This window comes from Sturnus vulgaris, chromosome Z, assembly GCF_052056855.1.
Source record: "Sturnus vulgaris isolate bStuVul1 chromosome Z, bStuVul1.hap1, whole genome shotgun sequence".
NCBI lineage: Eukaryota > Metazoa > Chordata > Aves > Passeriformes > Sturnidae > Sturnus > Sturnus vulgaris.
The window spans coordinates 49,566,474-49,579,763 of record NC_142283.1 but is presented as its reverse complement, the minus strand read 5'-3'; the positions used below and the strand labels follow the sequence as shown (position 1 = coordinate 49,579,763).

The following is a 13,290-nucleotide window of genomic DNA, read 5'->3' as shown; positions in this document are numbered from 1 at the left end:
AGGTCCCTTGCAACCCAAAATATGCAACAGTTTTGTGATCATTTGAAGAAATACTTAACCTCATGATCAGTTAATGTGTTTTTAAATCAGTCTTGTTTTCTCTCTATTCTGTAGGTGCTGTAAAACGTTTGCAAATCTGTTTAATGATGTTATTCCCTTTATTTTTTTTCAGGACAAATTATTTTCCTACTCATATTAGTTCCCTTTTTGATACAGAGGTCTCTCAGGACAATTTTATTGACAGTTCCTAAAATCAATAGACAAGAATAGCTTTAGGACAACTAGGACAACTTCCATTCCAAAACATTGTCTTGAAAATAAGCATAAGGCAAGTGAATAAATAAATGATGAAGATGTCTTTAGTGTGCCACTTGCCTCATTAAAGGAATGAGAGACCATCATCAGAAGAAAGCTGCACCTACCATTCCTAAGTAGCTCCATGGAAAAGTCATGAACAAGCAAGCCATGGTTGTGGTGATCATGGTTAATTAACTCTTTATAGTGTAGAACGTCACTGCCGTGAACACCATTGATGAGGAACCCATACGAAGGCCTCTGCACAACCCCAAATACCAGAGGGTCTTGAGGCACATCCAGATCAACTGCATTGATAACAGACAGATCCAGCTCCTTCATAGCCCCTTCTTGAACCTGAATGTGAAAGGAAAAACATCCAATTCTTTTACATTTAAAGAAATAATAGAATTCTAGGATGGTTTCATGAGTAGGGCATTTTCTAGTACAAGTATATCTCTTGATTCATCCACCCCTCACACAGTAGTTTTTTAGCCAGCTATTGATTTCAATCAGTTTAAAAGACATAGAGAAAGTGGTTACAGTGACGAAGAGAGAAGTTGAGATAAGGAGTTCATATTTGCCCAAATTAATAGACAATATGTTAAGTAAGTCAGTGCCAAATCTAGTGCTCAGAAATGCAAAAGGAGAAAGCATTAAATACATAAAGCTATCTAAAAATATGGATGTGTATAAATATATACATCCACTTTTTACTTTACAGTAATACTCTGTGCTCACAGGGTTATTTATATTACAAACAGTCTACAGAGAGAGGAGAAGCTATGCCAGAAATATTTAAAAAATACTCCATTAAAAAATGTGAAAGCTCTTGAGAATGCAGAAGAAGCCTAAAGATCTCTTTGCTTTCAAATAAGGTGACTTATTTGTTTAAAGAATTGAGCCCTTCCTTTTACTTAAATGTAAATTTCCAAGAGTTATGCACTGCTCCTATCCCACCAAAGCTCTGTCTCATAGGGTTATATTTCACTGGGCTGTTTCCTGAAGTACTCTAAACTACACAAAGTAAGGGAAATATGCAGAGGAACAGGTATCAGGACAATGTTCTTATTCATATTAAAGAGTAGCTTCTGGTTAAAGTAGTTCTATGACTACTTTAGTATTTTGCTTATTTCCTTACAGTAATATTCCTGGCTATGAATTCTGGAACTTCATCATTGATTGGGCTGATTAGCACAAAAAATGGAGTCTCTGCAGAGCGATGCAACCCATCAGTGACATAAAATACAAAGTTGTCTTCTGTTGGTTCCATTCGCAAGTGCCTGGCTTGAACGTAGTTTATATTCATGGCTTTCAGGTGCTTCAGTTGAAATGAACCTGCAGATTTTAAACAGAAAATGAGTTAGCACAGTATTTTCATGCCTTCTAGTCTTATCCATCATTTTGAAAAATTGAAACGATGTCTTTTTTCAAATAATAAATAACTTGAATTTTTAAAGTTCTCTGTCATTTTCTGACTGTAGGAGTGACGTTGCACAGGTTACTGCTGAACACAAGCCACACAAGCCCTTCCCCCCAAAAAAGTGCATCATTCTGTGTCAGGTGGGACTCTGAAGCTTCTCACTTTTCAGTTCAGAAAACCTGCAAAACTGAGCCCACATAAAACCAACTCAAATAACAAGTAGGAAAATATATGAGGTCCAATAGGTTGATAGTGCTATGTTAACTGCTGGACTTGACTTTTTTTCTAAACTAAATGATTCTAAGATTATGTTATTCTAATTACACTTTGTTTGACTGACAGACCACAAAAATGAGAACTCAAAGACTCAGTGATAGCAGGTTTCCAGCTGAAGATGCTGGTAAAAGCTGGTAGCATTCCAAAGCATTTCACAGTCTGTTCTGCTGAGGGTGAAACTGCCTTACATGGTTTGAAAGTGGACAAGGGAAGTCACCATCTAAGTCAAACACCATCTCTATCACTTTTGTAACTTTGCCTTTGAAACTAATATGGGACCCAGGCTACTGCATTTAATTGACAGATGTGTAGGTGAAGGGACACTGGAGCCTTTCATGGGGGACTGAAGAGGAAGGCAGGGAGAACAGATTAATATCTCATATCATGACATCTAATAGATCTCAGCTGCATGCATAAAACGAGGATTGCCTTGTTTACTTCAATGGCCAGTTCTTCACATTTTCAGGGCTTCAGTCTCCCTTTTAACTCCCCCTGAAAAGTCCCACTGCTCTTCATTTGCCAGCACCTGCGTTCCTCAATAATGCCATATTAATGCCCACACCTGCATCTCCACCACCAGAGCCCACTGCAGAGCCTTCAGCAAGCCTCTGCTGGATTATCATGAGTTGTTGAGACTTACCTATGCTTATTCCAACGTTGCTCTTCTCAAACCCAGGAGAAGGCAGTATATTTTCAATGTAACCAAACTGGGGAGGAGAAACCAACACAAACTCTAAGTCATCTGCAGTGGTGTCAGGGTCGGTGGCAAACAAATGATTGGTAGTAAGGGCTGCTGAGGAGCCCTCCTCCACCACAAAGCTTGCACCTGTGCACAAAAAACGTTAAGCATTATTGATCATGAGCTCATTTTACTATTATTTTTGCTAATAGGAATGGAAATAATAACTAAGGAGAGAAATATAACAAATAGTGAATTACTGTGGGGTTTTGTTTTAATGTTTTCTTCCCTGCTTTTACCAACATCTCTGCTGTTGCCATCGTAGAGAAGTAAAATAATTTTACTGGTTAAATTATTAGCTAAGGTTTATATACTGCTCAAAAACGTTGTTACCTCTGTTTGTCAGAGCATTAATTACATGAGAACTGTTAAGAATTGCTCATAATGAACAAATTTTCATGCATCACTGCTTAATTTCCCTACTGGGACAATGCTTCATTTCCAGAACATTACTTGGGTGAGTGCCTGCAAATTACAAAACTACTCATACATATGCTTAAATATTCTGAGATACATAACATATACCTGATACTTATAAACAAATGACATTGGAAAACACAAGCATATGGAAAACATACTTTTGATATGTATACCACAGACCACACTAAAAAGCCCAGGAAATTGATGGAAATTTCACACAATGGGCTTTCTGATGGACTAGATGTACATTATCAACTCTATTTCCATTTTAACTGAGTTTCTTAGATTTTTAAGAGTACCTTGGCTTCACATGTTTTAATGTATAGCTTTTGTCTTTATTTTCTAAAAGAATTAAATAGAAAAAATATATGCAGCAATGATTCTGCCCCTTCATGTAAGACCCAAATTTCTGGTTTATGCTCTTTGCACAAAAGTAAATAAATATCTCTATTTATGTTTATACCATTGCCCTGCATAAACCTGACACCTGTTGGACCGTAAGTTCAGTTCCAGGACAAGATATTGATGACTTTTACCTAGACGTAGCTTACATATGCAGCAATTAGCATGTAGACATGGTGGGGAGCAGATCTGAGCACTCTCTTGTCTAACCACATGCTTTAAACTTGTAGCTGAAGACCAACAAGCTCATGCTTGCACTGGCAGTGGATTGGGTGTTTGTACTGTGCAAGCCAAGGAAAGCAAAATTGATGGAAATTCTGATCCAAAACTTTTGTATGCTGATCTCAACTATTTCTAATGCTAAAAATCAAGCGACAAAACGAGCCACCCTGAGTCTTCAGCCATTACAGTACTGCATAGCCCACTTGGTACTGCTATAGGCAGAGGAAGCTTTCACCAGTTGCAATTGATGGAGGCTGGTTGTCCACTGGAAGTACAGTGATGTTAAGGTCATAGACAGGAAATGGATCATCACGTGAAACTGGAGGAGAAGGAGGTCCATCATAACAGCAGTCTTTCACATCTAGGCCAGCCTCACCATCAGAGACAATCAAGGTTAAGATCTCCATGGAAGGAGACAGGCCAATCTCACCACCTGGAAAAAAAACATTATGGTTCAGAAGAAATGATTTACCAAAACTTCATGAAGACAAATTCTTATCCTGCAAGAACAGTCTTCAGTATTAAGTCAGAAGAAAAAGAAACTGAAGCAAAATTACTGGAATTCTAAATTCTGGCTGGTGGAGGTGCTGTTTGGTTAGAGATTTGGTTTGTTGCTTATAATTAATTTTAACCAGCTCACTTCTATGATATAATAAGAGAGTCTTAGTATTGTTATACTAATGTTATAATATAATTTAAATGTTATGATATTATTTTATATTGTAATAAAATGGCTAATAGTCCTCAAGATTCTGTTCTTTGTAAACTAGTGTATGTAAAAAAATTATGTTATGTAGAAAAAGTGTTTTTTCTGCACTCCTTGTGAGAGAATGTAGGAAAATCTTTCTTTTATATACATGTTCCTCTATGACAAATGGTAATATCCATGCTCTTCCAAAAGAAAATTTTTAATACAGAAAGTAATGCATATATTCCTATATGCTTCTTATCCTTACAAAATGGGCTATAACAAGGGCTGTACTTTATTGCTGTACTTTATTACACTACTGTATATTACACCTGTATGTAATCACATATAAAATGTGGGCTGATACAGGATTAGGAACTACCATTCCTTGCAGGAAGCATCTGTGGCTCAGAGTATTCCAGCTCTCAGCACTTCTGGCAGCCTGTGTCTTGCATTGTTGCAAGATATTATTAATAAGCAGCCAGCAAAGGAAAGGCAGCAACTCCCAGACTCCTCTTGCAATACCCACTGGCAGCACATTTAATGTTAGAAATTTGGAAACGAGAACCACAAACTCTACACCCTTGAAGGTAAAACTTCATTTCCCCTGCAAAATATTGTCATTGAAATACAGTTCGTGATATTTTTAGAATGCAGAAGAAAAGTCTGTTGTTGGTGGCCACATTTAAGTACTTCCTTTTCAAATACCAGCTGTTCATTTTAGACAGTGCCAAGCTTGAAAATATCACAACTATTCTCCAAGCTAACACAAAATTACAGAATAATTAAATAGAAAACCAGAATGTTTGGGGGGAAAAAAGACTAAAGCTGTCATTCAGAGATGTAGAAAGAGAACCTCTTTAATCCCAATGAAAGGATAAACTTAAGTAAGAAAAAGGGTTAACCAGCCCTTGATTTCTGCCAGCAATTTTTTTTTTTGAAAGGTGCTAACCACAAAATAACGTCTTTTTAATGTTGTGTTTCTCATGAGGAAAATCAGAACTTCGTTTATCTTGTGGTATGGAAAGACTATGAACTGTCCACAGTAGATATCCTTCTAGATTGGAGAGGCAAGCAAGAAGTATCAAAGGGTATTTTTACTGTCATGAAACACATTAAAATATTCTAGTTTGTACTTAATGATTTTGTCAAAAAAGCCCAAGATATTTTGTCAGCAACAGTGAAAGAGTTCCTCCAGGGTTATGATGCTTTCATGTACTTGCTTGAATATAATTTTCAGTTCAAGCAGATTTGGAGAATATATTAAAACATTCAGTAGTTGTCTATGATCAGCCCTCTTTTTTTAATGCCAGTTTATTTTATTCCCTAGTCACAACACATGGTTTCGAAGAAGTGGAATTCTGCAAAGGCGTGGATTCAGGTTAAGATTTTTTTACTAATACTTGTCTAATTGTCTCATTCTAATTGTCTCATTCTAATTGTGTCCTTAGCTCGCTTACCAGTGTGCTTGTATGTGACTAAACCAGCAATGATATCAGCTTGGGAGAAACGGTCCACAGCAATGCCAGCTTTCCTCACTAGCCCATGGTGTGGCTGGCGGGCCAGCATGAACATCAGCTCCATGTCATCACTGTCTGCATCTGTGGCATGAATGTACTCTGAGGAGAGGACTACTTCTTCACCCTCCAGGCAGTGGAGCACGGGAGCAAGGCCTGTTTGCATGACAGGTAGCTCATCATTCACAGGCAACACCTAATCAGAAAAATAATTTAGGATTTTCTTATTGTTCATTTCAGTGGAAGTTGTTTCAGCACGCTACTTTGCAGCTCAAACTAACAGCATGTGGCAACAGCCAGTGTCAGAGTATGTGAGCTTTCTCTGTGAGCAAAAAGAAACCAGTTGAATTAAGAATAAAAGACGTAAGTAAACCAAACTAGATAAATAGTTTAAGTACAAAATGCAAGTCAAAGCTCCTCTCAAATTTGCCACATGAACCTGAAACCTAGGGTTGAAATGGAAGCCTAATACATCTATTATCTTCCAGTTTCCAAGGTAATGCAGGGACTTTGATAAGACAAGCTTTGAACCATTTGCCTACACACGTACAATTGCTCTTAGAAACACACTGACCTTAACCTGCAGGATGAACTCTACAAAATGGATGCCATCTGTGGCTGCAAAGAAAACATCATCAGTCAGAGTCTCAGAGCCGTCATGATGGTATCTGTGGAAAAAGATTGTAGAGCTACACAAATTTTTCACAGATAAAAAGAATCCATGCTTTCTGGTCATGCCCTGCAAAGTGTATACCCCCCAGTATAAAAAGCTGTTCCCTGTGTAAGGCTGTCCACCTAACACCTAACTGATTCTGAATCAGTTTCTCCAAAGGGCTTTTGGGGTCTCCTACAGGAAGAAAACCCCTAAAGTAAACCATTCATCAGTCAGGAGAAAGGTTTCCAAAGGCTTTGTCATCTATGTCCTGGCTGCCTGTGAGGTGTTTCCCAAACATGTATGTCATCACTCCGTTAAGTGCCTACTTTCTAAATAGATGGAAATAGAGCCAGGGAGTTCTAACTCTGTGTGCTTGTATTGTGTCTTGTTCTTACCACAAATAAAGAAGCAAAATTTTCTTTTCTACATTAATCAATGTTAACTTTGTAAACTAACCAAGCTTAATAAAACATACAACTTCCTTAAAAGAAAAAAGCTGGCACCAGTGCCTTCTTCACAGGAACTGCATGGCTGAATATAGAATTTGTCTCCTCACCTGCATGGAGCAGCACTTCTTAGAGAAATTTATTTACAGAAGGCACGCTGACTCCCATTTCCTGGCCAAACAATAGCTCGTTCCATGGTGACATTGCAATCCCCAGGCTCAGCCAGCAGTCTTGTCCTGAAGCAGCTCTGCCAGACCTATGGTGAACATTGCTAGCCTCTACACCCTACACCACTTCAGGCTTTAGCTCATTCATCTGAGAGCCTCAGCCACTACAAAAGACAGCCACCACTCTTCTCACCTGACTGCCAGGGTACGCAGGTCCTCACAGGAAAGCCTGTCACCTCCATTCATGGGAATGTCATCCAGCTCCACAACCCCATGCTGCGGCTGCCTCTGCAGGAGCAGGAAGAGACGGTCTTGTTTTGTGTCTGCATCAGAGATGAGAATATGTTCCTCTGTAATAGAGGTCATGCCACCCTCTTCCACTCTCAAATGAGTTGTAAAAACCTGCAAGGAGGAGAAATGCTGAGCTGTCTGTGCTGCTGCACCTTTAAACACACACCAAACAGGGTAATTCCTGTTTGTTCTGCTATAAGGATGTGTGATGTATTAAAAAAAATGCCAAAGGATGTACTCTTCTCTGCTGTGTTAGAAAAAGCTAAGGAAATTACCGACAATGGGCTGTAATATGTGCATCCTAGTTCTCATCCCATTCCTGGAGGCTTCTGAACACCATAGGCAATAAGCAACACAAAATACAGAGATGCAGTATGGCTAACCAAGAAGCAGCATACATGTTTTTGCACAGATACATAGATGCCAGAGTTAGTCCTCAGCTTAGCATAAAAAATGACATTGCATATTCACCAGACTTTACCTTCTATCCCAGTGCAAGCTGTGTGCAAGACTCTGAAACCCTGATCTCATGGAAAATTCATTTTTTATCTCAGTAAAATCAGAACATTTCTCTGCATATCTGGTTCTGCCCAAAGCAATTTTCAAGTCCTTCCTTCTCATTTTCACCACCACCCTACCTGTGGGGCTTGGTTGTCTACAGGAAGAATTGTAATATTGAAGCAGATCCCATACAAAGTGCCTCCATGCTGATTGCTGACAGAAAAAATAAACTGGACTTGCTGGGGTTCAGGTCCGATGTCATGCATGGGTGGCATGTAAGCAATTTTCATATAGTTCACAGCATGCTACAAAAAGAGAAGAGGGGTGCATATAAGAGGAGATAATGGGGGTGTCCGTAATCCATGACATAAGGGACCTTTATAATCTCCTGTTTAGGTTTTATCCAGCCATCAAAATAAATTTTAGAAATTTTGCATGTACTCTTTAGCTACTAGCCATACCTTGATTAAACTGCATCTTTAGGTACAAATTAGATGAGTAGAGGTTCAAGTACTCAAACCCATAGCAAAAAGTACAGATATGGTTTAAAAGTGATATCAGAGGTGACGGCCTGAACTTCTTTATGGGTCCCTTTAAAAATGCTGGTGCAAGGACCTTTTCTAACTGTGACTTTAGAATTAACAATTCATAAAAGCTAACATCTCCCATAGCAGCTGAATTTGCTCTCATCAGTGTAAATAGCAACTGCATGCCCTGTGTTTCATGGCAAGGACAGGCCAGTGATAAAAACATCAAAATTTTGCATCTAAATACCAATATTAGGCACACAGTTCAGGATATGTAGGGTTAGAGCTCTCATTATGGTAGTGCAATGATCATTATGCAACTTAAACCATACAGCATGCCGTAAGATATAACCATATAGATATAAAACAGGACACTTTAGTAATAATTATTTGTCAAACTATGAAAGCATGAAAACCGAACTACAGAATCCTGAAAAAAAGTCTTTTCTGGCCTATTCTATCGTGTACTGCATCTACCAGTGGAGACACTGAGATGAAGCAGGAAACTGTTCAAAGTCTCATTTGTATACATTTTGTATACTTTTTCTTTCCTCTTTCATCATGTGAAACCAAATTCAGCATATCCAAGTAACTGTAGCCCCTGCTGGTTTTAGGGTATTTGTTTTACATATAGCAAAGTGAAGCATGATAGAAATTTATTTTAAAATCTAGTATCGGAATAGCAGGGTTTTGAGCTTCTTAAGCAGAACTTGTAATAGTACTGCTCCTCAGTTTTCACCTCTTGTTTTCCTATCAAATAAAAGCTGTATATTTGTAATTTTTGAAAATTGTTTAGAAGTCATTATAGTATCAGGTAACATGACAAACCTGAGTAAAGGACCGCACTGGAAGAGCAGCAGGATCCTTGATCAGTCTGGGGATGGTGTCCACCATAAACAGCTTACCAGCATCTGAATAACTACACAAAAATACGTGTGTCATATCTTTGCTAGCAATACCAAAGAACAAGAAAAACATCCACGTAGTTCAATCTTGCATTTCAAATTAGCTTCGCACTTCCGACTGTATCAAAAGGAAAAAATCTCCCTTTCTTCCATCCTTGTACCACAGAAAACTGACCAAAATAAATACTTTTCAGGATGATCATGAAAAATCATCTCATAATTTATAAGCAAGCTCTGGAATTACTGCAAGTAATTTACACCACCTGCAGAGCTAGTCCATCACATTATTATTACTTGCATAACTGCATTTATCTATAAGTAGAAAAATTAATTATTTCTAGTTTCATGCATCTTATAAACTCTGAAATTAACCAGTTTCCAGAAACCTAGCTTTCCAACAGCAGTAACCAGCAAGCTGGATAACCATGTGGCTATTTGACTGATTAGGGAAACAGCCTTCTCCCCCAGCTACATAATGATCCTTTGCTGCTTGAGGTCAAAATTGAAAGTGTTGATCTTCAGCTTACACTGTACAATGTCTGGATTTAAAACTTTTTATTTAGCAAGTTGTTGCTGACGCTCTAATGAGATTACAGCACCAGTGATATAAACTACTACTACACCCATTCTTTCCATACCTCCCTTGCTCCCACAGCATGTTCTGCCTTTTTTCTTCTCCACATCTTCCTACTCCACAATCAGGAGTGCCTGATACATATTCTTGAAAAAGCTGCAGCACCTCCTGTTCTCAGGCACAGGTCAGCCCCATTCTAAGAGTTAGGAGAGGTGCTGTCACTTGTGCTTGAGCCTATATGGGATCCCACAAGTCACTATAAAATGCACATCAAACCAAAGGAAAGAAAATATTTCACAAGATTTCCTGTCTCTTATTTCTTGTTCAACTATTCATTATCTATTTTTTACTACTCTGTTGCTTCAGGCTCTAGTTTACCCTTAACCATCAAAAGGAGAGCTGCATCCAGCTATTATCACTTGCACTTTAAACAGATGAAGAACTTGATGCACAAGTATGTTACTGCCACTGAGGCTGCTCCTCTTACATGGGTTATTCCACTGTCCCACCTGAAAGGTATGTCAGGTTGCACCTACCCATGGGTGCAAGAGAAAAATGGGGAAGTGGTTATGGTGTATGTGAGCTCCCTGTCTTGCTCTTCCACATCTATGAAGTGGAGATGTTTCTTAGTTAGGTGAGAAATGTCAGTCTCCTTAACAACCAGGTGACGGGTCACTCCTGGAGCTTCTCTGGGTAGCTGATCATCCACAGGGATAATGTGAACCATCATCACCTGGAATTGGGGAGACAGTAGAGTCATCAGCCATTCCTCTCAGTAAGAGAGTGTCCCAAGTAGCTGTTTAGCAACATGCATGCAGAAGTGGGTCACTGGACTCTGAGACACAGGATGTGGCTGCCATGCCTTATCATCAATACATCAGTAATGGAGGAATATAGCAGTTAAAGGCAAAGATTCTGAATCTTAGAGGTTTCCTTTTCAATTCAAAGCTAAATCCAGTATGTTAGACTCTTGTATGAAAAAAAATAGTTTCTTCTCAGTTGACTTCAGGAGAGTTGTTTAATTTGCTTTTAATGTCTCCAAATACAATTTGTTTTCAACATTTCATTTTATAGCATAGGAAGAAGTCTTTTTGATTAACTTTTCTCTATTCAGCCAGGGAGAGAATTACTCCATTGAAAGCAAAAAAAAAGAAATGGCCCTGAAGAATATTGTGGTGATGACTGTCATCAGAAAACATCTATACCCGTTTTATTTGAAAGCCTGTAAGAACATGTAAGATATCAGCCATTTGAAGAAAAAATTCAGGACACTGCAAAGATGCTTCCATTTCATACCTGTGGCTCAGAGAGATTTGGAGGGTCATGGCTATCACATAGCACAAATTCAAGGGAATCTTCAAATACTTCTCCTCCCAAGTGATGATAATAAATCATTCCATTAAATAGATCCCTCTGAAGAAAACTGTTGACAGAATACCCTGTTGAAATGAAGAATACATCTTCCATTGAACACTTTGTGATTTTAATACTACATTAAAGTTATGGATTAGCTGTGCAAGGAACTGGAGAAGTATAATGTCCTCATTTTCACCCTAACTGGAGCAAGTTCTTTGAAATGTTCTCTCATTGTCTTCCACATTCTCTGAAGATCACCAACAACTTCTTTTCTGTATCACCTAAAGATCATTCAAAAAAATGAAGCAACGCAACAAACAGGCTGAAAACCCTGTTCAAAAGTGAGAAGAGAATTTGCAGGACTAGCAGCCTCTACAGCCTAGTACAGGTATTTCTGGGTTGTTACATGGAAGGAGAGTTTTCTCATCATTTAGCATAATTAGGATAATGTCTTAGCTCTGAATCTGTCACAGATCCTTGCATGTAACTCCTGACAAGCCCAATACATTTTCCAGAGAAAAGTACTGTAGGAAAATGGACTCAGAATGGAAGAATTACAGGATAAGTTGTGTACACAGGGACAGTTATCCTAGTGCAGAGACCAACATTGGTTAGTGATGGGGTTTTTCACTACAATGAAAGTACAAACTTTCCATTATTTGTCCTGAGCCAAAATAAGGTGTCTGACTGTAATGTTTACTGTATTTTTAAAAGGAGGGGACAAAGAAAAGTGTGCTTTTGTGGATGTGCTTCATTACCTATCAAGTTTGGTCCTGGTTTCTTCATGATTTCTCCAGCCTGTGATGGCTTGGTAATATTGAATAGTATGTAGTCATCACTGGAATCCAAGTCCGAAGCATGAAGCATGGAGCCCTGAATGAGGATCATCTGTCCCTCGTGAACTTCAATGACCACATTGCTGATCAGAAATGGAGGGCTATCATCTTTAGGGAGGATATTTATTGGAAACTTATGGCGAATACTGTGGGAGCCATCAAAAATTCTAAACACAACAAAGTCCTTAGTCGAATCGCTGTCATCATGATGGTAGCGAACAACGCCAGCCTGAATGTCAGAGACAGTGAACATGAATCCTTTCCCTCCTGTCAAAATAGTGGAAGAAAACACATCAAAAATGTGTGGTTCAGCCCAGAAAATATCTTTCCACTAATATGAAGATTATTGAGGGAGAGAGATTAACAACATATTGCTAACTAGCAAAATCAAACGTAACTTCACCTATCAAAAACAAGCCTGTAGGAGTTGGAAGAGCTAATAAGAATGCAAAATATATAACTGTGAAAGCAGAGGAAATCCTCCAAATGTCACTAAAGATAACTGGAGACATCAAGGATTTTTAACTACGATTGTTTCCACTTTAATTTCAACTTCTGTTTTCTTATCAGAGCATTTTGCATTCATTTTAAGCATCAAAGAATACAGTGTTTATAATTAAAGATCAGGATTTCATTTCAAGTGAAATATAATGATGTGGGGATTTTGGTATATTGAAGTTATTTTCTGTAATTAAGACAATAAATGTATGCATAACATTTCTGCTTCATTAGAAATATTATGCATACAGACAAGTATTCAGGCAAGTCAAAGGATTCAAGAGCTGCGGGCTGGCCCTAAAACGTATGATCTCCCCAGGGCCACCAGGGAAAGATGCCAAGCATTCCTCTAAGGTTTTACAAAAAGAAAGACAATTGCCAAAATTTGTGGTGATGTTATCCTTGGCATGTACCTATGCAGACAGACGAAAGAGAGTAAGGCTCAGTCACTGAAGATAAAATATCCACCTCTGGTTGGTGCATGGTAGTCTGAGCAGCTCTCAAACTCAGCATGCAAGGGCAGGACTGCCACCAGGAGATGAGCCCTGGCTGG

At 38.6% G+C, this 13,290-nt stretch overlaps 1 protein-coding gene across 1 annotated transcript in view; it reads right to left on the bottom strand.

Moving 5' to 3' along the window:
* The window catches only part of FREM1 (FRAS1 related extracellular matrix 1), a 65,648-nt gene that overhangs the window by 34,492 nt on the left and 17,866 nt on the right, over positions 1-13,290 (bottom strand). The window contains exons 9-20 of the mRNA XM_088157015.1: positions 12,162-12,506; positions 11,344-11,486; positions 10,584-10,780; positions 9,397-9,487; positions 8,179-8,346; positions 7,443-7,651; positions 6,556-6,649; positions 5,925-6,177; positions 4,012-4,209; positions 2,634-2,819; positions 1,436-1,632; positions 423-651 (exon numbers count right to left, since the gene is read on the bottom strand). Coding sequence (XP_088013141.1) covers positions 423-651; positions 1,436-1,632; positions 2,634-2,819; positions 4,012-4,209; positions 5,925-6,177; positions 6,556-6,649; positions 7,443-7,651; positions 8,179-8,346; positions 9,397-9,487; positions 10,584-10,780; positions 11,344-11,486; positions 12,162-12,506 — 2,310 coding nt within the window. The remainder of the gene's footprint in view (positions 1-422; positions 652-1,435; positions 1,633-2,633; positions 2,820-4,011; positions 4,210-5,924; positions 6,178-6,555; positions 6,650-7,442; positions 7,652-8,178; positions 8,347-9,396; positions 9,488-10,583; positions 10,781-11,343; positions 11,487-12,161; positions 12,507-13,290) is intronic.